General features: G+C 40.0%; 1 protein-coding gene across 13 annotated transcripts in view; it reads right to left on the reverse strand.

Moving 5' to 3' along the window:
• The window catches only part of AHI1 (Abelson helper integration site 1), a 273332-nt gene that overhangs the window by 228686 nt on the left and 24364 nt on the right, over window positions 1-20282 (reverse strand). For 12 of the 13 annotated variants that reach the window (XM_080665768.1, XM_080665774.1, XM_080665771.1 and 9 more), the window contains 4 exons: window positions 19342-19527; window positions 17276-17428; window positions 7965-8097; window positions 4910-5033 (listed from right to left, as the gene is read on the reverse strand). In XM_080665768.1, coding sequence (XP_080521894.1) covers window positions 4910-5033; window positions 7965-8097; window positions 17276-17428; window positions 19342-19527 — 596 coding nt within the window. The remainder of the gene's footprint in view (window positions 1-4909; window positions 5034-7964; window positions 8098-17275; window positions 17429-19341; window positions 19528-20282) is intronic. The other variant, XM_080665775.1, reaches the window with a different exon arrangement.

The raw sequence follows: 20282 nt of genomic DNA on the forward strand, positions 1-20282 counted from the left end.
GGCTCATCATAGACAGAAAAGAAGAATACAGTAAGTCTTCCGGTTATGTCGGAGATCCGTTCCTATGGCACGACGTAACACAATTTTCACCGTAAGTCGGAACCCACCTACATAAGCACCTACGTCACTCACATGGAGTACATAAACAGCAGTAATGAAGTGAAACAGAAAAAAAAAATCTAAAAGATAAAAATTCCTGACCTTTGCTTGTGGCAAATAAATAATAAAAAACATAAAGCACATATGTACATACGTTGAAATGACGGAACCTTTTTTTTTATATAAATAAATGGAAGATGGCAATGTAACCATGAAACGACATACGTCGAGTCCAATGTAACCCGAGGACTGCCTATACACAAATTTGTAAAGACCAGATAACAAAAATGTTACTACAATTGGAAAAGAAAAACAATACCAAAATTAAAACAGTACACGAAGAGAGAGGGGGTGGGCCTATTTGGGACCATTACACATGGAAAAGTGTTTGATTACTGAAGATAACTGGAAAAGGAGATTTGAATTAAATCCTTATGGCCTGGAGCTATCCAGTAGGAAACAGTTATAAAGAAATACGACTGATGACAAGTGACAGTGATCCCAAGGAAGACAGAAGTAGAAGACAAGGGCAGACACCCATACTGCTGCCACTTTCAAGCATCGAAACTCTAATGCTCTTCCTTTCAACTTGGGCCTACTCATTGTATGTATTCCTTCCCTCTTTCAGAACCTCACTGCCTTTTTTACTCTAGTCACCATGTTTCTTTCTTCACTCAGTTAATTCTTCACAATATTTTTATGATGTAAGGAGTCCTAAATTAGTATCACTTTCAAAGCTACATAAAGAAAAAAGCTTACTTTATTACAATATATTACATGTTGTGTGGGGAAACCAAGATGGCTTCAAGAAATGGTGAAATCTGACCTGGGTTTTGAAGGATGACTATGAGCCCACAATGGCTCACAAAAGGCACAGAAATGTTTATTGTGTGAGTTGGGCAGGAAGGGCATTTAAGCATAGGAAGAACAGGTAAAGTAACAGGGCATGGAGATGCCAAAGAAGATGTCAATGGTATTTCAAAAGTTTGTGTGGATAAGGCAGAGCATAAATGGGAAGTGCACAAGAGAGGGATGTAAAGCCAATGAGGGACAGCCTGACATGCCATGCTAAGGAACTATAACGTTTTCTAAAGGGCAGTGGTAATCAGAAAATTTTTAAAATCAAGACATCATGGAAGATGATTTTGGAGGAGGGTAAGGTAAAAAGGCTTGAATTAAGGTCACAGCAGTGAGGATAAAAAGGATGATAGAATGGTGAGCCTTTTAGGAGAGAGAATTGACAGACTTTAGTACTACTTAGATGTAGAAATAAATGGTGGAAAGAAAAGATGAGGACTACTCTTGAGTCTCAGCCTGGGAGACAGGGTGGATAAGGCTGTCATTAAAAATATCTATCCTCCTACCTAATAAAAGAGGAATATGCAAATTGACCACCACTCCAACACACAAGATGGCTGCCCCCATGTGGTCAAAGATGGCTGCCCCCATGTGGACACAAGATGGCTACTACAAGATGGCCAGCAGGGGAGGGCAGTTGGGAGGGACCAGGCCTGCAAGGGAAGGCAGTTGTGGGCGATCAGGCCAGCAGGGGAGGGGAGTTAGAGGTGACCAGGCCAGCAGGGGAGGGCAGTTGGGAGGGACCAGGCCTGCAAGGGAAGGCAGTTGTGGGCGATCAGGCCAGCAGGGGAGGGCAGTTGGGAGAGACCAGGCCTGCAAGGGAGGGCAGTTGGGGGCGATCAAGCCTGCAAGGGAGGGCAGTTAGGGGTGAACAGGCTGGCAGAGGAGGCAAGTTGGGGGCGACCGGGCCTGTAGGGGACAGTAGTTGGGGGGGACCAGGCCTGCAAGGAAGGGCAGTTAGGGGTGACCAGGACTGCAGGGGAGAGCAGTTAGGGGTGACCAGGCCTGCAGGGGAGGGCAGTTAGGGGCAAACAGGCTGGCAGGGGAGTGGTTAGGGGGTGATCAGGTTGGCAGGAAAAGCGGTTAGGGGCAATCAGGAAGGCAGGCAGGCGAGCAGTTGGGAGCCAGCAGTCCTGGATTGTGAGAGGGATGTCTGACTGCCTGTTTATGCCCAATCCTACTGGGATCAGGCCTAAATGGGTAATCGGACATCCCTCGAGGGGTCCCAGATTGGAGAGGGTGCAGGCTGGGCTGAGGGACACACCCCCCCATGCACGAATTTCGTGCACCGGGCCTCTAGTATATATAAAAGGTGAATATGCCAAGTGTCCCCTCGGGAGTTCGACTGGGAGACCAGGAGTTTGATCGCTCGCTATGACATGCGCTGATCACCAGGGGACCAGTTAGGGGGCGATCAGGCTGGCAGGCAGAGGTGGTTAAGGGTGATCAGGCAGGCAGGCAGGTGAGCGGTTAGGAGCCTCCCTGCCAGCCTGATCACCCCTAAATGCCCCTGCCTGCCAGCCTGATCGCCCCCAACTGCCCTACCCCCACCGGCCTGGTTGCCCCCAAATGCCCACCCCCCACCAACCTGGTCACCCCACACAGCCTGTTGCTCGGTTGTTTGGTCACCGCTCACTAACACCCCTGCCGGCCTGGTCGCCCCACGCAGCCTGCTGCTTGGTTCTTTGGTCGCCCCTCACTAACCCCCCTGCCAGTCTAACTGCCCCACACAGCCTGTTCGGTCGTGCATTTGGTTGCGACGGTCGCTTAGGCTTTTATATAGATAGATGAAACAGATGACAGCTGGTGACAATGGATTTTTACCTCTCTGTCTAGCTGGGACTCTACTACTATTAGTCACTCTTAATAATATCCTCAAGAATGGCATAGCTGTTCTATCAGATGCCAGGTTATGCCAGAGAAAAACACATAACCTTACTAAGACCTTACTGGATCTGTCAATCTGAAAATCACTTGAGTTTTCATCTCTCCCAAGTAATTCTTTTACTCATCTTTATTCAGCTATCCTTTCTCTGGTAGCAGATCTAAACCTTACCATGCTTCAAGTTCTCTACACTAAACCATAATCTTCCTATTTTCATTAGATAACTGCCTTCAATTTACAGTGAAATTTAGCCAGACATGAACTCCCTATATTTCCCTCTGGTTTCCCATCTAACATCTATAAATGTACCCACCTTTACTCTGTCCATCTCTCTTAGCAAAGAGGTATGAGTGCCTTTAATCTCAGTCCTTTAATCTACAGTTCTGTTAACTTCTATTTCCTACACCTCTTGACTCTTTAGTATCTTTCTCTCTATTGATTTTGCACTCTCATCTTAGAAATACAACACATACACGATCTCCAACCATGGATCAAAAATGCAGTTTCAAAATACGTTAAAAAATGTGCGTATAAGTAAGTGGACCATCATAGTTCAAACTTGCATTGTTCTAGTGTCAACTGTATGCTCAAATCTCCTGATCTTTAAAAAATCTTTTTCTCAACTCTTTCTGCCTTCCAAATACCACAAAATTTTTCTTTCTACATCAAGAGTATCCTACACACAATTAACTTTACTTCAGCCCAGTTAGTCTGGCTTTTACTCCCACCATACTATGGAAACCTTCTTCAAGAGGTCAGAAGTTACTTGCTAATTTCCAGATCCATTGGCCAGTTTTAGTTCTTACTCTCTTGCCTTCACTACAGTATTTAATTATTGAGCAGTCTTGAAATATTTTCAAATTGTGGCTTTTATTGACAGTTTCTTTTTTTTCTTTTTAGGACTCTGACTAATTCTCATTCTCTTTCTTTAGTTCCTTTCCTCTGCCTATTCTCTATAGATGTTTATCTTCAATATTCTTTACTTGATTGTCTTCCCTGGCTTTGAATCCACTTATATGCTAATGACCTTTACCTCCTACTTTTTTCAGAGATTGACTTTCTATTACACACTTCTGTCTGGATTGTGTCCAGTGGCACCTCAAGTCCAAAACCAAACTTACCAAAATCACCAAACTCTGTCTTTCTCTTTTAGTCCTTTTATGCTATACTAGTGACCCGGTGCACGAAATTCGTGCACAGAGGGGGGGGCGGTCCCTCAGCCCAGCCTGCCCCCTCTCACAGACTGGGAGCCCTCAGGGGATGTCCTACTGACGGCTCGATCCCCACTCGGGTAGGAGTGTGTGGGAGGCAACCAATCGATGTGTCTCACAATGATGTTTCTGTCTCTCTCTCCCCTTCCCTTCCAATCTCTCTAAAAATCAATGGGGGAAAAAATATCCTCAAATGAGGATTAACAACAACAACAAAGACATTTATAAAGGACATATTTAAAAGCATCTTAAACAGCTGCCTAACAATATTTTTAAATACATCCAAGGCAGATCAAGCAGCTACAAAAAAATGTAAATGAAACTTTAAAAAATAGCTCTTAAAATATTCTATTGTGAAACTTACTAAATTGAAAAGGGTTATTTTAAGACTCACAATTGGAAAAATACAAATATCTGACAAACTTTATAAAGTTTTTAAAACATAGGTGATATTCATTTATTTACCCTACACTATGTACTGAGCACCACTGTGTCCTGGGCTCTGCATCCAGCTAAGAGTGAAGATGGAATCCCTTCCATCAAGAGCTTATATTCTAGGAAATATTTCAGTTGTTTAATAACCGTATCTCAAAGCATTAATTGAACAGTGTACATAATGATCATTTAAAGACAGTGAGGACTAGAAATATTATATATCACATAAATAAAATGTATTTTGCAAATATGTCTTCAAGAAAAGTTTCCACTACTTCTTATTTAATTAATCAATAATCCTGATAATCCCTTGATAAACAAACATATTTGAAGCATAAGAGTAGTTCTATCTCTTTATATTCTCTCTGCTTTTCTTGATGGCAAACAGTGCACACATTGAATACTACACAAATATACTAACCTGGCAGTGCCATCAGATGATGCAGTAAGGATATAGTGATCATCCTTTGACCAGCAGAGTTCATAAATGATATTGAGGTGGCCATACAATTTTCTCATGAAACGTCCAGAAGGAATTTCGTATACTAATGAAAACATTGAAAAATTAGTAGGTTTCCAGACAGAGGATCCTTAATACAGTAATATATAAATTCATAATTTATAATAATTTGTAAAGTAAGCACTGTCTCTAAGAATATGACCAAAGATTTTCAGCATAAAACATTTCAAAATCTACTCACAAATAGTTTTTCACTTGTTTTAGACACAAGAATTTACATATAAAATTTTATATATACTATAATTAACAATTATTCTCATTTCTCCAAAACAATTTTCCTAATAATCTTTGAGGGTCAATTAATCATAAATAACATTTAAATTACAATTCAGTTAAAAGGTTCTATAATTTGGGCTTTCATTAAAGAGGTATTATTTTACCTGAAAATTGATTCAATTTTATTTGAAGTAACCAAAATTTTATTTGAAGTAACAAGAAATTTAAATTGTATTATTGTCAGAAAAAAATTCTAACACTAAAATTTTAGATTTAGTAAAGGAATTAACAGGCAACCAATTTGATAAACAGTATAGTATTGCTATATTAATGTACACAATAACATCATCTAAGACAGCGATTTTCAACCTTTTTAATCTCATGGCACAGAGAAACTAATTGCTAAAATTCTGCAGCACACCAAAAAAGTATATTTTTTGCCTATCTGACCAAAATAATAGGTATACTTTTGATTCATTCACATTGGTGCTATTGTTGTGTTGGCTGGTATCATTTTTAAATTTCACAATCTAAGGGTAGAGAGGTCAATGCCACTGACTAAATAGTTAGGTATTACATGTTTTAAAAATTCTATCAGCACACAAGTTGAAAAATCACTGATCTCAGATAATGACTTAACAGAACAACAAAGTTTCCAAGTCTCTACTTCCGCCTAGTGGTCAAACTAATTGCACTTAAGATACTAAGAAGTACATAAGTACTTCTGGCATAAGCAAAGGCTGTGTGCGTGGAGGCTAAGGCTGACTATTGAAAGTATATTCCAATACAACACTTTCAGAACCTCTCAGCAGACACTGTGAGACCTATAAACTCAAAAGCATTTTAAAAAATCTCCTTTTAACCATTAGCTGACTATAAACTAACCAAACAGAGACTTCAGTGGCAACTCATGACAAAGGCAAAAGACTACAGAATTAATCCAGGAAAGTCATAAACAAACAAAACAACATATCCTGATTGACTAGGTAGAGTGGGGGAATATGAATTCCAGAGCTGCCATACTTCAATATTTAAAGTATCCAGTTTTCGACAAAAAAATTAAGGGGGTGTGAAAAGAAAACAGAAAAGTATGACCATACACAGACAAAAAGCAGTCAGTAGAAACTGTTCATGAGGAAGCCTAACGTTAGTCTTCCCTTTAAATCCATGCTTATAAGTATGTTCAAAGATCTAAAAAAAAACAATGTCTAAAGAATTAAGGTGTGAGAATTTCTTATTAATAAAGAAACAGAAATTATAAAAAAAGAACAAACAGTAATTATAGAGTTGGAAAGCACAATAACTAAAATAATTCAGAGGGGCTCACAGCAGATTTGAAATGATAGAAGAATTAGGACTTGAAGACAGCTCAATCGAGAGATTATGTAGTTTAAGGAACAGAAAGAAAATGAATAAAGAAAAACAAATGAAAATGCAGAGGCTGTGGGACACCATCAAGTGTACCAATACAGAAATTACAGGAGTCCCTGAAGAAGAGAAGAAATATAAAGAGGCAGAAAGAACACTTAAGAAATAAAGACAAAAATATTCCTAAATTTGTGAAAAACATTAATTTGCATATTCTACAAGCTAAACAAATTCCAAGGAGACATCATAATCAATCAAAAATAAAAAAAGATTCTTCTTCTGTATTTTAAGATTTAAGCAGTAAGTAAAGCTAAATTTATATAGCATTTTGAACAAGGTTTTTTAAGCATAAAGTAGCACATATTTATCACAGAAATGTTGAAAACATATAAATCAAAATGAAAATAATTCTTCCATTACCACAAAGAATGGAATCACTATTAATATTCTGGAGTATGTTTCCTAAGAATCTTTTTTCCCCCTATGCATAGGTTTTGGCGAATTTTTAAAATAACATAGCTATAATCAAACCACACAAAGAATTTTGTATTTTTTAAAACTAACATTATTTCATAAGGAAGAATATTTATTTTAATAAATGCTAATCAAGCTGATTATAAATCCCTGCTGAAAAAAAGCAAATCAACAAAGAAATAACTGTGTGAAGCTGAGGAATGTTCAACAGGGTTGTAGTGCTTAGAACAGACACCCATGAGGAGCTGAGGTAAGCCGGTTTTCATTACTAAGCAAGAAGTAAGGGAAAGTAGCAATGTCTCTAAGTCTAGAAGAGTATGATAATGCTCATTTATATATATATAAAAAAATCTCTGAAGAGATATAGATATTTCTTAACACAGTTTCCTATAGTTTTTAAAGGCAAATTAAGAATGGGTTTTGGCCTTTCTGCTGACTTGTCTATCGTAATAATAAGTGTTAATTCAGGTCCTCTGAGCCAATTATTATTATTCTAATGCATTACAAATTTGAAGACTTTCATAATTCAAATTATTACTGCTATTGACTGACTATACTAGACTAAAATTCCTCCTGAGATTTATTATCCTTCTGGTTCTAAATTTGTATATTTAAAATATAAAATGCTTACAAAAATCCTCATACATGTTTGAAAAATAATTTACCATCCTTCAGTATACATCTGAAAACATATTGTATAGAAAAGTATAAAACTCTACTTCTGAAAACAAATTATCTAGGAAAGTGTAAAATTATTAAAGAGAACTCTTACTTTACTTGAAGAAATCTATTTAATTTAGTAGTGCTGGGGGATTATTCAAATTACAGTTTCAATGAATTTTAAAAACCAAAGACCAATAAAGACCAATAAAATTAAGCAAATAGGATTATTACTCACAAATAATTGGATATCCATCTCGGCTGGCACAGGCTGCTGCTAATATTCTTCCATTGTGAGAGAAAGAAAGACAAAAACATCCTCGTTCTCCTGCATTTAGTGAGAAGAGGTGCTTGTTTGGGATACGGCATGCCTAAAAAACATACATTTAAAAAACAAATTAAAAAACATTAAAGGAGAAACCAAGATGGCGGTATAGGTAAACACTTGAACTTGCTGCCTTGCACAACTATTTCAAAACTACAACTAGAAGACAAAACGGACAACATCCAGAACCACAGGAAGGCTGGCTAAGTGGAAATTCTACAACTAGAAGGGAAGAGAAAAGCACACTGAGACTCAGAGGAGCTGCGGAAGAAAAGTGCAGAGGTATAGAGGCGTGCGCGCGGAGAGGGCTGGCAACTGAGTACGCATCTGGCTTTTTCAATCCAGAGGTTAGACATAAGCTCTCGACTGCTCTGAATTCCAGTTCTGGGCAAGACTCTGGAGACCCAGACTCACATGGGGAGAAACTGGACTGTCTGGCAGGGGGCGGAACTCAAGGAAGGCTTTCTCTCAGAGGTGCTTGCAGCGATTACCAGGGGACACTGAGTCCCGGGGACCTCTTAGGGCAGGGCTGACGGGAAGCCATTGCTGTTTGCTCCACCCTGAGACTCCGCCCCATCCAAGCTGTGCACAGAGGCTTTGGCATATGAATGGCCTGGTCTAGTGGTCGGCAAATTCATTAGTCAACAGAGCCAAATATCAACAGTACAACGATTGAAATTTCTTTTGAGAGCCAAAAACCGACTTCTGCACATGGGCCACGAAGTTTCAATCGCACTGTACGTGCGCGCCCACACCTGGTATTTTGTGGAAGAGCCACACTCAAGGGGCCAAAGAGCTGCATGTGGCTCGCAAGCCGCAGTTTGCTGACCTAGGGCCTGGTCCTTTGAAATCTAAACTTACCTAACAAACTGCAGCTGAGTCAGAGAGACCCAGAACATCCCAAAGAAGGCCCAAGGCCCCACAGCAGCTTGCATTGCTTCACAGCTGGGCCTCATCTGGGCACCTCCAAAATCCAAACAAAGAAGAGGAATCTGCAGATCTCTCAGTAGCTCCTGCTGGGTGGCCTCAGGCAGAGGCTAAATTAGCACCTCCTTGGAGATCCAAGAGCCAGTGTACCCAGGGGTCAGAGTAGGACCATCCAGATTACAATTCCTCAGATCCATAAGAGGCACACTCAGGGGGCAGACTCAGTGAGCACCAAAGCCCCACTGAAGCAAGTCTTGCCTCATAAGGGTGTCTCCAGCATAGAAGTTCTTCCATCATAGACACAGCTGATCCTCACAGCCAATTGGCCTAGAGGTCAATTCCTCCCAGTGATACCAACATCAATCAAGACTTAACTACAACAAGACTGTGCACACAGCCCACAAAGAAGTGCACTAAGAGTGTCCACCTCAGGTAACTGGGGAGGCTGAGCCACTGGGTCCTCCAGGACACCTAGCACACAAAGCCACTCTATCAACTCAGAGAAGCAGCCAAAATGTGGAGACAAAGAAAGAGGTCACAAATGAAAGAAATGGAGAAAAGCAAACGACTGGATATAGAGTTCAAAACCACAGTTATAAGGTTTTTCAAGAATTTTCTAGAAAAGACTGATAAATTTAGCGAGACCCTCGAGGATATAAAAAAGGACCAACTAGAAATTAAGCATACACTGACTGAAATAAAAAATAACATACAGAGATCCAACAGCAGACTAGAGGATCGCAAGAATCAAGTCAAAGACTTGAAATACAAAGAAGCAAAAAACACCAAACCGGAAAAGAAAAAAGAATCCAAAAATATGAAGATAGTGTAAGGAGCATCTGGGACAACTTCAAGCATAACAACACCTGAATTATGGAGGTGCCAGAAGAAGAGAGAGCAAGATACTGAAAACCTATTTGAAGAAATAATGACAGAAAACTTCCCCCACCTGGTGAAAGAAATAGACTTACAAGTCCAGGAAGCGCAGAGAACTCCAAATAAAAGGAATCCAAAGAGGACCACACCAAGACACATCATAATTAAAATGCCAAGAGCAAAAGACAAAGAGAGAATATTAAAAGCAGCAAGAGAAAAACAGTTAGTTACCTACAAGGGAGCACCCATATGATTGTCAGCTGATTTCTCAACAGAAACTATGCAGGCCAGATGGGAGTGGCAAGAAATATTCAAAGTGATGAATAGCAAGAACCTACAACCAAGGTTACTCTACCCAGCAAAGCTATCATTTAGAATTGAAGGGCTGATAAAGAGCTTCACAGATAAGAAAAAGCTAAAGGAGTTCATCACCGCCAAACCAGGATTATATGAAATGCTGAAGGGTATTCTTAAAGAAGAGGAAGAAGAGAAAAAGGTAAAGATAAAAATTATGAACAACAAATACATATCTATCAACAAGTGAATCTAAAAATCAAGTGAATAAAAAATCTGATGAACAGAATAAACTGGTGAATATAATAGAATCAGGGGCATAGAAAGGGAGTGGACTGACAATTCTTGGGGGGAAGGGGGTGTGGGGGTGCAGGAAGAGACTGGACAAAAATCATACACCTGTGGATGAGGACAGTGGGGGGGTAAGGGCAGAGGGTGGGGTGGGAACCGGCTGGAGGTGAGCTAGGGGGGGAAAAAGAGGAACAATTGTAATAATCTGAACAATAAAGATTTATTTAAAAAAAAGAAACACTAAAATATGAAGGCTAGTTGTTCGTTTCAATGACTATAGTTGGTTTTAAGTCCCTTTACAGTGATGAAGAAGAAGAGAAAAGCAAGTAAGCAGAATGATGAAAAACCACAGTAATTTATTTTACTGTCTGAAGAGAAAAATTAATTCTCCATAAAATTAACTGAGTTTATACTCCATATCTAACTAGTACTTAATTCACCTAAAATGAGTAGAAAATTTCAATATCTGACACTCCAAAGCGGTCACTACCCTATAGTTTTCATATAACCACACAAAAAATGTAGTTCACATTCTTATTCCATGACAGCAACTAATACGTGATGTTTGCTGAGCCATAAAGTTGTTCTGAGGCCATAAATGCCTTTAGGGACTACGTGAAGCCCAGGATGTGTAACTTATTCATTCTCTCTCTTTTTATCTCTTAAAATAACCATCATTTGTGGCTACCTTCCAAAATGTATTTCCAAAGTAATGAATCACTTCCTATTGGTTTCCAATTCACTAATTTATTAAAATTTCTTCATTAATTGGTCTTCATTCCCTATTAGCAGATGAAACCAAAAATTTTCATGTATTAATATCTATTGTTCTAATTCTCCCTCTTCCAAACTTCAGTGAGTCTTAGTTCCTGTATTTCTTATTATTCTAAAAGTTTAAACATACTAGTATATTGGGCCCTTACTATATGCCAAGAATGTGGTACTTTATTACACACGAGGGGCCCGGTGCACGAAATTCATGCATTGGTGGTGGGGGGGGGGTCCCTCAGCCCAGCCTGCCCCTCTCACATACTGGGAGCCCTCAGGGGATGTCCTACTGAGGCAACCAGGCTGATCAGGGGAAAGCACCATCCCCATCACCCCACTGCTGCAGCCACTGCCAATCACCAAAGGCACCCAGGTGTTTTCATCAATATGGACAGCAGTCCCTTCACCATGAAAAAATGGCAACTTTCTTTAGGCATTTTCAAGATGTGTCTTTCATAGGATATGACATTCCTTTCTTTCTTTTTTTTTTTTTTATCCTCACCTGAGGATATGTTTCCATTGATTTTTAGAGAAAGGGAAAGACAGAGAGAAACATCAAAGTGAGAGCAACACTTTGATTGGTTGCCTCCTGCATGAGCCCTGACCTGGGCCCCAGCCAGGGAGGAGCCTGCAACCTAGGTACATGCCCTTGATCAGAATCGAACCGGACCCTGCGGTCGGCAAGCGTAGGCATTATCCACTGAGCCAAACAGGCTAGGGTAGAATATGACATTTCTTAGCCATCCAGCAGCAGACCTTCCCTTTTTTCTCCAGGAGTGTGGTGGAAAAAGCCTAGATCATCTTTTTGGATTTTTATACCCAAGTTACTAAGAATATTACCAGTGGCAAACAGGGAGCTTAGCCAATGAGCAGTCAGAAAAGGTATTTCCTCTGTAGTTCACACTGATCGCCTCTGATCTCTGGCTCCGCCCCTGCCTAGGCCTAAAGCCTCCGGGCCTGGGCAGGGGCTCCCCAGCTCCCTCTGATCGCCCAATCGCCCGGCTCTGCCCCTGCCAGGCCCCAGCCTCTGGCCCGGACAGGGGACCCCCAGCTCCCTCCAATCACCCGGCTCCGCCCCTGCCCAGGCCCCAACCCTCTGGCTGAGGCTTGGGGCCTGGGCAAGGGACCGCCAGCTCCCTTGGATCACCAGCTCCACCCCTGCCAGGCCTATAGCCTCGGGGCCTTGGCAGGGGCCCCCCAGCTCCCTCCAATCACCCCGGCTCCACCCCTGCCCAGGCCCCAAGCCTCTGGCCTGGGCTTGGGGCCTGGGCAGGGGACCACCAGCTTCCTCCCATCGCCTGGCTCCGCCCCTGCCCAGGAGCCCCCTGGCTCAGGCCCTTCCCAGGTTGCTCAGGACCCATGTGGGGCCTACCTTGGAGTGACCTGGGTGCTGAGAAAGTTCCCGGGACCCAGGCTGCTGGGCGCCTATGTATGCAAATTAACCTCCATCTTTGTTGGGTTAATTTGCATACTCAGTCTGATAGGCTGTGGGCGTAGCTGAGGTACAGTCAATTTACATGTTTGTGTATTATTAAGGGTCTTTTATTTTATTTTTTTTATTTTAATAAATCTTTATTCAGATTATTACAATTGTTTCTCCTTTTCCCCCCCATAGCTCCCCTCCACCCAGTTCCCACCCCACCTTCTGCCCTTACCTCCCCCCCACTGTCCTCATCCATAGGTGTATGATTTTTGTCCAGTCTCTTCATGAACCCCCATACCCCTTTCCCCCTGAGAATTATCAGCTCACTCCCTTTCTATGCCCCTGATTCTATTATATTCACCAGATTATTCTGTTCCTCAGGTTTTTAATTCACTTGATTTTTAGGTTCACTTGTTGATAGATATGTATTTGTTGTTCATAATTTTTATCTTTACTTTTTTCTTCTTCCTCTTCTTTAAGAATACCTTTCAGCATTTCATATAATACTGGTTTGGTGGTGATGAACTCCTTTAGCTTTTTCTTATCTGTGAAGCTTTTTATCTGCCCTTCAATTCTGAATGATAGCTTTGCTGGGTAGAGTAATCTTGGTTGTAGGTTCTTGCTATTCATCACATTGAAAATTTCTTGCCACTCCCGTCTGGCCTGCATAGTTTCTGTTGAGAAATCAGCTGACAGTCGTATGGGTGCTCCCTTGTAGGTAACTAACTGTTTTTCTCTTGCTGCTTTTAATATTCTCTCTTTGTCTTTTGCTCTTGGCATTTTAATTATGATGTGTCTTGGTGTGGTCCTCTTTGGATTCCTTTTGTTTGGGGTTCTGTGGGCTTCCTGGACTTGTAAGTCTATTTCTTTCACCAGGTGGGGGAAGTTTTCGGTCATTATTTCTTCAAATAGGTTTTCAGTATCTTGCTCTCTCTCTTCTTCTGGCACCCCCATAATTCTGATGTTGGTACGCTTGAAGTTGTCCCAGAGTCTTCTTACACCATCTTCAACTTTTTGGATTTTTTTTTTTTGCTTTTTGCTTTTTCGGTTGAGTGTTTTTTGCTTCTTTGTATTTCAATTCTTTGACTTGATTTTTGTGTTCCTCTAGTCTGTTTTTGGGTCTCTGTATAATATTTTTTATTTCAGTCAGTGTATGTTTAATTTCTAGTTGGTCCTTTTTCATATCTTCGAGGGTCTCGTTATATTTATCGGCCTTTTCTAGGATATTCTTGAAAAGCCTTATAACCGTGGTTTTGAATTCTATATCCAGTCGTTTTTTTTCCTCCATTTCTTTCGTTTGTGATCTGATTCTTTGACGCCACATGTTCACTGCTTCCCTGAGTTGGTACGGTATATTTGTGTACTAGGTTTCCAATATGGCCCAGTGGGTCTGCTTCCCCAGTTAACCTGAGGTGGACACTCTTGGTGCACCCCTTTGTGGACTGTGTGTACAGCCTTGTTGTAATTAAGTCTTGATTGTTGTTGGTATCACTGGGAAGAATTGACCTCCAGGCCAGTTGGCTGTAAGGATCAGCTATGTCTATGCTGGGAGAAGTTCGGTGCTGGAGACAGCCTTATAGGATTAGACTTGCCAAATTGCTATAGCCTCTGTGCTCAGCTTGGATGGGGTGGAGTCTCAGTCTTGGCTTCCCGTCAGCCTTGCCCTTGCGCGCACGTGCGCGCCTTCAGACCTCTGCCTTCCCCGGCTCCCGAGTCTCCGCCCGAGAGTCCAGATTCCCCCCACAAGAGCGTGGGTTCCCAGGGGCTCGCCTGGAAGTGGGGTCCAGTGCAGTCAGAACTGGGGTTCAGTGCGGTCGGGGGCTTCCTTCCCCCTTCCGCCAGAGAAAGTCAGCCAGGCTCTCAGCCACCCTTCCTCTCTGCGCGCACAAAGACCCTTTGCCGTACCTCCAATTCTCTGTGAGCTTTTCTCTTTCCTCTAGTTGTAGAATTTTCACTCAGCCAGCTTTCCTGTGGTTCTGGATGGTGTCCGTTCTGTCTTTTAGTTGTAGTTTTGAAATTGTTGTGCGAGGCAGCAGTTTAGGTGCTTACCTATGCCGCCATCTTGGTTTCCTCCTGTTTGTGTATTATTAGGTATGATGTGTTTTCATATATTCATCACAGCAACCCTATGAGTGACCATTATTACTATATATTACGAATAAGGATTATTCAGAGGGTCAAGACTGGCTTAATGAGCCTCATCAAAGACTATTAGTTCAAGGGCCTGTATTCTAGATAGGGACCAGGTTTTTCACAAGTAGTATCAAGATTTAGCAGCATTATTAGGAGGTAGCATTATGAGTAGCTACCTGGAAGGTGAAAAATTCAGTAGACATTTATTAGGTACCTATAATGTACCAGGCACCATGCTACCCATTTCCCCCTCCACTCTCCATCTGAAAAGAAAGATGAGGTTAAAAGAGGAAAAAACTGAAGGAAAAGTCAGGAGGTTTTACAATGAGATGCTGCTGCTCTCAGAAAAACTGCCTAATCACCTAAGCTAAAATCACTGAAAACCACTATCATTTTCTTTGTATTCCCAGGGTTTGACACTGTATTTAGAAAAGCCAATGAAAGTTTCATAGCAATAAAGGGCCTCAACATCTTTAACTCTTTCCCCTTCTTTACTATCTTGTCAGTCACTAAATGATGCTGCTCCATTCTTTCTTTCTTATATTCATCTCTTATTTTTCATTTTTGCCACCATTATCCCAAGGTTAGACTCTTTCATCTCAAATCAATGATTGCAACTGCCTGCCATCTGGTAGGTTTCTCTCATTCTGATGTATCCTACTTCAAGATCTCCTCTATGCCACTGCCAGCACTAATCTGTCCTAAGATATGATTGAGACAATGCTTCTCTCCTACCCAAAAATCTTCCATTAATTTCTCACATCCCACACAATCACATATTAGGCTATCATTCAACACACTCCACAACATGGGCCTGCCTAATCTATCATACAGCCCTATATCTTATACAAACTCTCATTTCCAGCCAGCCAAGTTTTTGAGTGCCTGATGAATACCTCAGTCCTTTCCCATCTATTTACAACTTTGCCCCCAGATGAAGTACCTTTCCCTAGCCTTCTTCACCCACACCTAATTTGGCCATCCTTTAAAGTCTACCTTAAGCCCGGCCAGTGTTGCTCAGTGGTTGAGCATCAACCCATGAATCAAAAGGTCCCGGGTTCAATTCCCATTCAGGGCACATGCCTGGGTTGCCAGCTTGATCCCCAGTGGGGGGTGTATGATGGGGCTCTATCCCCAGTGAAGGTGTACTCCTTTAAAATCAATAAAAAAACACCAAAACAAACACCAAAAATAATATATCTTTTATCTTTAATTTTAAAAAATGATTCTCTCTCATTGATGTTTCTATCTCTTCCTCCCTTTCCCTAAAATCAATAAAAAGAAAAGAATGTCAAAAGTGATGCATAACACAGACAATGAGAAGGTCTGGGAAAATAATCATCCTTATGTATATACTGAATGTTTGCATAAGTTAAGATTTTACATAAACTGCATTGGTATTGGCTCAAACTTAAAATAAACCACTCCACTCTTTGTGGAAACAAGTGATTTACAAAACTGTATCAGCAATGCTTCTTGCTACTGCAAAATACACTAACCAAAGTAAGAAAAATTTAGAACAAGCTTAAATACTGCTCTACTTGTGGTAGAAGAATATACATGTACATATCTCTACCAAAATGTCATTAAGGAAGGAGCCAGGGACTGCAAAAAAATTTTATGAATCCATTAAATAACATTTTAAAATAATAAAATCCATTAGGAGACATACCTCTTATAGATATAAAAAATGTATGCTTTTTACTTGTTATGGGCTGAAATGTGTACCCCAAAATTCATCTGTTAAAGCCTTAACCCCAGTACCTCAGAATGTAACAGTATTTGGAGATAAGGTCTTTAACTAGCTCAGGAGTGAGGAACGTCCAGCCCACAGGCCGTAGAAGGCCTGTGAAATAATTTTGTTTGGCCCTGCTAAGGCATTAGGGGTGAGTTAATTAAATGTCTGACCAACTATAACAGGCGAATTTTTATGTTGATAATTTTGCCCATGAATGATGTTATAAATATCCAAATGGCCCTTGACAGAAAAAAGGTTCCTCACCCCCTGAACCAGCTGATTAAGTTAAAATAAAGTTGTTAGGGAGTGTCCTGGTTAGAAGAGGAAGAGACACAGGGATATACAGGCAAGGGGAAAAGACCATGAAAGGGCAGCAAGATGGCAGCCATCTGCCAGGCAAGAATAAGGCTTCAGAATAAACGAACCCTGCCAATCCTCAATCTTGGGACTTCCAGTCCACAGAGCTATGAGTAAATAAATTTCTGTTGTATAAGTCAAGCAGTCTGCACATTTTTTGTGTGTGTTTTTATAATGGCAGCTCTAGCAAACTAATAAAACTGCCCAGTTCCTAAACAAACAATCTAGATAGTGTTTTTATGCAAATGATAAACCCTCTATCATTACTTGTTAAATGAATTATTGGAAAGACAATATGTGATTATAAATAAGGATAATCTGAGAGTTTTAAATAGCAATCTAATTACCCTAGGAGCGGTTGGAGTGTTTACTAGTAAAGAAGTAAATATCTAAATGAACTCAACATTAACACTTCACCTGCCCAGGCAATCGTTTCCACTTCACTACTTCCTTTGAATCTTCTAGTCCAGGTTCTGTGTCTAGTGAACTTGACTCACGCTGTTGCTCACAATACACTGGTTTACCTTTTTCCTCCTGAAGAGCCATCACAGAACGGTAAGATGGCTTTACCTAAATATGTACAGAAAAATATATATCATGTTAATTTTTTTCTCTTTTCTAGCATAGATGGTTTTTAAAATATTGAAACAGACAATATGGAAATGTTTTCAAAATGTAATCCAGAAAAAATTCGACTTTTATTTGCACATTATTCTAAATAAAGTGAAAGTTGCTTGAAATTATTTTCCTATAACCAAAAAGCCTTAGAAGCTGGGAGAAGAGAGAGAAAAACAGAACTCAAGTGGTAACATGATACTGTTTGAATAACTGTTCCTTTGTTTCTGCCTCTTCACCAACACCTATCAGATGCTATGTCAAGGCTCTGATATAAGATGGTATCTCTGGCTTTAATAACACAAAACTGTTATCATTAAGATCTAAAGTTTTTTAAATCTTTCATTTCTTAAAAATAGATTTAACTCAAATCAATGCAAACCAACTCTGTAATCACAGTTTATAATATTAACTACAGAATATGCGACTGTCCTGAAATACGTTACAGCAAGTAAGACAAAAGCAAAAGTTTCAGCTCCTTTTAGGACATATTCTTTGCTAAGATCATTATAATTTTTTAAATTAAATGTATTGGGGGTGACATTGATCAACCAGGTTTCAGGTGTGGGTTTCTATGTTACAAGACCTGTATATTACACCGTGTGCCCACCACCTAAAGTTAAATCCCACCATATATATTAGGACCCCATATATAATGTCACCATATATTAGGACCCCCTTCTAGATCATTATCTATATATACAGAAGCCTAAGCGATTGGCCTACTGGCTGACCAGACCAGCCAACAGCTATGATGCACACTGACCACCAGGGGGCAGACGCTCAACACAGGAGCAGAAACCACAGGCATGGAAACATGGAACAGACTGATGAACCTCAGAGGGAAGAGATTAACCAAAGATCTCATATGCATACTAGAGGCCCGGTGCACAGATTCATGCACCATTGGAGTCCCTTGGCCTGGCCTGTGGGGATCGGGCCAGAACTGGCTCTCCGACATCCCCCGAAGGGTCCCGGATTGCAAGAGGGCACAGGCCAGGCCAAGGGACCCCACCGGTGCACGAATCCGGGCCTCTAGGAATTTTAACATATGGAAAACAGCAGGAGAAATACTGTTTACTAACTACTTAAATAATATTGTGAAAAATGTGCCTGTAAACCATGTCTGCAAACTATGGCCCAAGTCAAATCTATCCTGCTGACTCTTTTTATAAATAAAGTTTTATTGGAACACATTTTCAAATTGTTTTGTTATCACTTACATATGTTTATGTAGCTACTTTCATGCTACAAAGGCAAAGGTGAGTAATTGCAACACAGACTATAAAGTCTGAAAAGCTTTAACTCTCTGGTCCTCTATGAATAATATTTGTCAACTCCTGCTTTACATGATTCTTCTATCTTTAATTTTTTTAAAAAACAGTATTATTGCCATGGCCGGCCGGGTGGCTCAGCTGGTTGGAGTGCCATCCTGTACACCAAAAGGTTGCTGGTTTGATCCCTGGTCGGAGCGCATATGGGAGGCAATCAATTTATGTTTCTCACATCAATGTTTCTTTCTCGCTCCCTTCTACTCCCTCTAAAATCAATAAAAAGACATCAAAACAAACACCAAAAATAACATATAGACTCGGGTGAGGTTTAAAAACAAACAAACAAAAACACCACAGTTTGAAAAAAACAACACATTTTTCCTAACAATGAAATCTATATTTATTATTTAAATCTCATTTAAGTATCTTTTAAGTATCAGCTATTACAGGATGAATACATCATCTCTGAAGGTAACTTTCTATTCTACAAATTCATTAAAATAATTCTAGAGATCTTATCTTTTTAGAAATAGAAAACATGCCACCATTTAATCTCAACAAGAGGACATACGCTTACATGTGCTATTAACTTACACATTCTGGAACTTTCAGTCCTCTTACAGTCACATACAATGTTGACGGATAATGATTTCTTGGACATTTTAACCACCATTCGAAAACCTCAACGACATTTACATGGGGTCGAGGCTTAGGAGGTGGATAGTACAGCTGCAAGCGAAGTTTTGAATTGATGTTTACATTTCCATTGGCTCCTAGAAGCTTAAAATAACAATTCAAATAACACTTTATGTTCGTTGACAATAAATGAATCAGATAAAGCAATAGTATACAGTCACAAACTCATTTTAAAAAGATGAATATGGCATACAGAAATTCCTTAAGGTTTACAAAGCAAAGGAAACAACATTGACACAGTTGGCTAACCACAGTTCCAAATCACTTTGACAAAAGGTAATCCAAATAAAGGACTTTTAAATTAAAATATTTTCCTGACAGTTATCTTTTTGCCTATACAACTTCAGATGGTTGGTAAAAAAAATTTATGTTTCAATGCAGAACATTACTTTCCACATAGAAGGTGGTCAATATACCTTTGAGATAACAATGATAAAAATCAAATACATATTATTTAAACACAGAAATTTTCCATTTGTTTAGTATCAGTATTTTTAATGGTAAAATCTTATGGTTTTAATTTTTAAAAATTCAAAACCATTTTCAAATAGTAATTAACATGGTTAAACTTATTAAATCCATTCATTACATTTAAAAAATGTTTTAGTCTACCTTCTTCAAAAGGATCTAGTTAGCCCTGGCCGGCATGACTAGAACAGTGACTGGCACACAGAGTTTAATAAGTATTTGTTAAGTTGAATAAATGACAACAGAGCTGTGTGTTTCTTTTTTATGCTGTATCCTTACAGCCCAATCATGTACCTGGCACAAACTAAGCACTCAATGAATGTTTAAGAATCTGAATGAACATCACTCAAGCTTGAATTAGTAACTCTACC

Source organism: Plecotus auritus (assembly GCF_963455305.1).
Source record: "Plecotus auritus genome assembly, chromosome: 4".
Lineage (NCBI taxonomy): Eukaryota > Metazoa > Chordata > Mammalia > Chiroptera > Vespertilionidae > Plecotus > Plecotus auritus.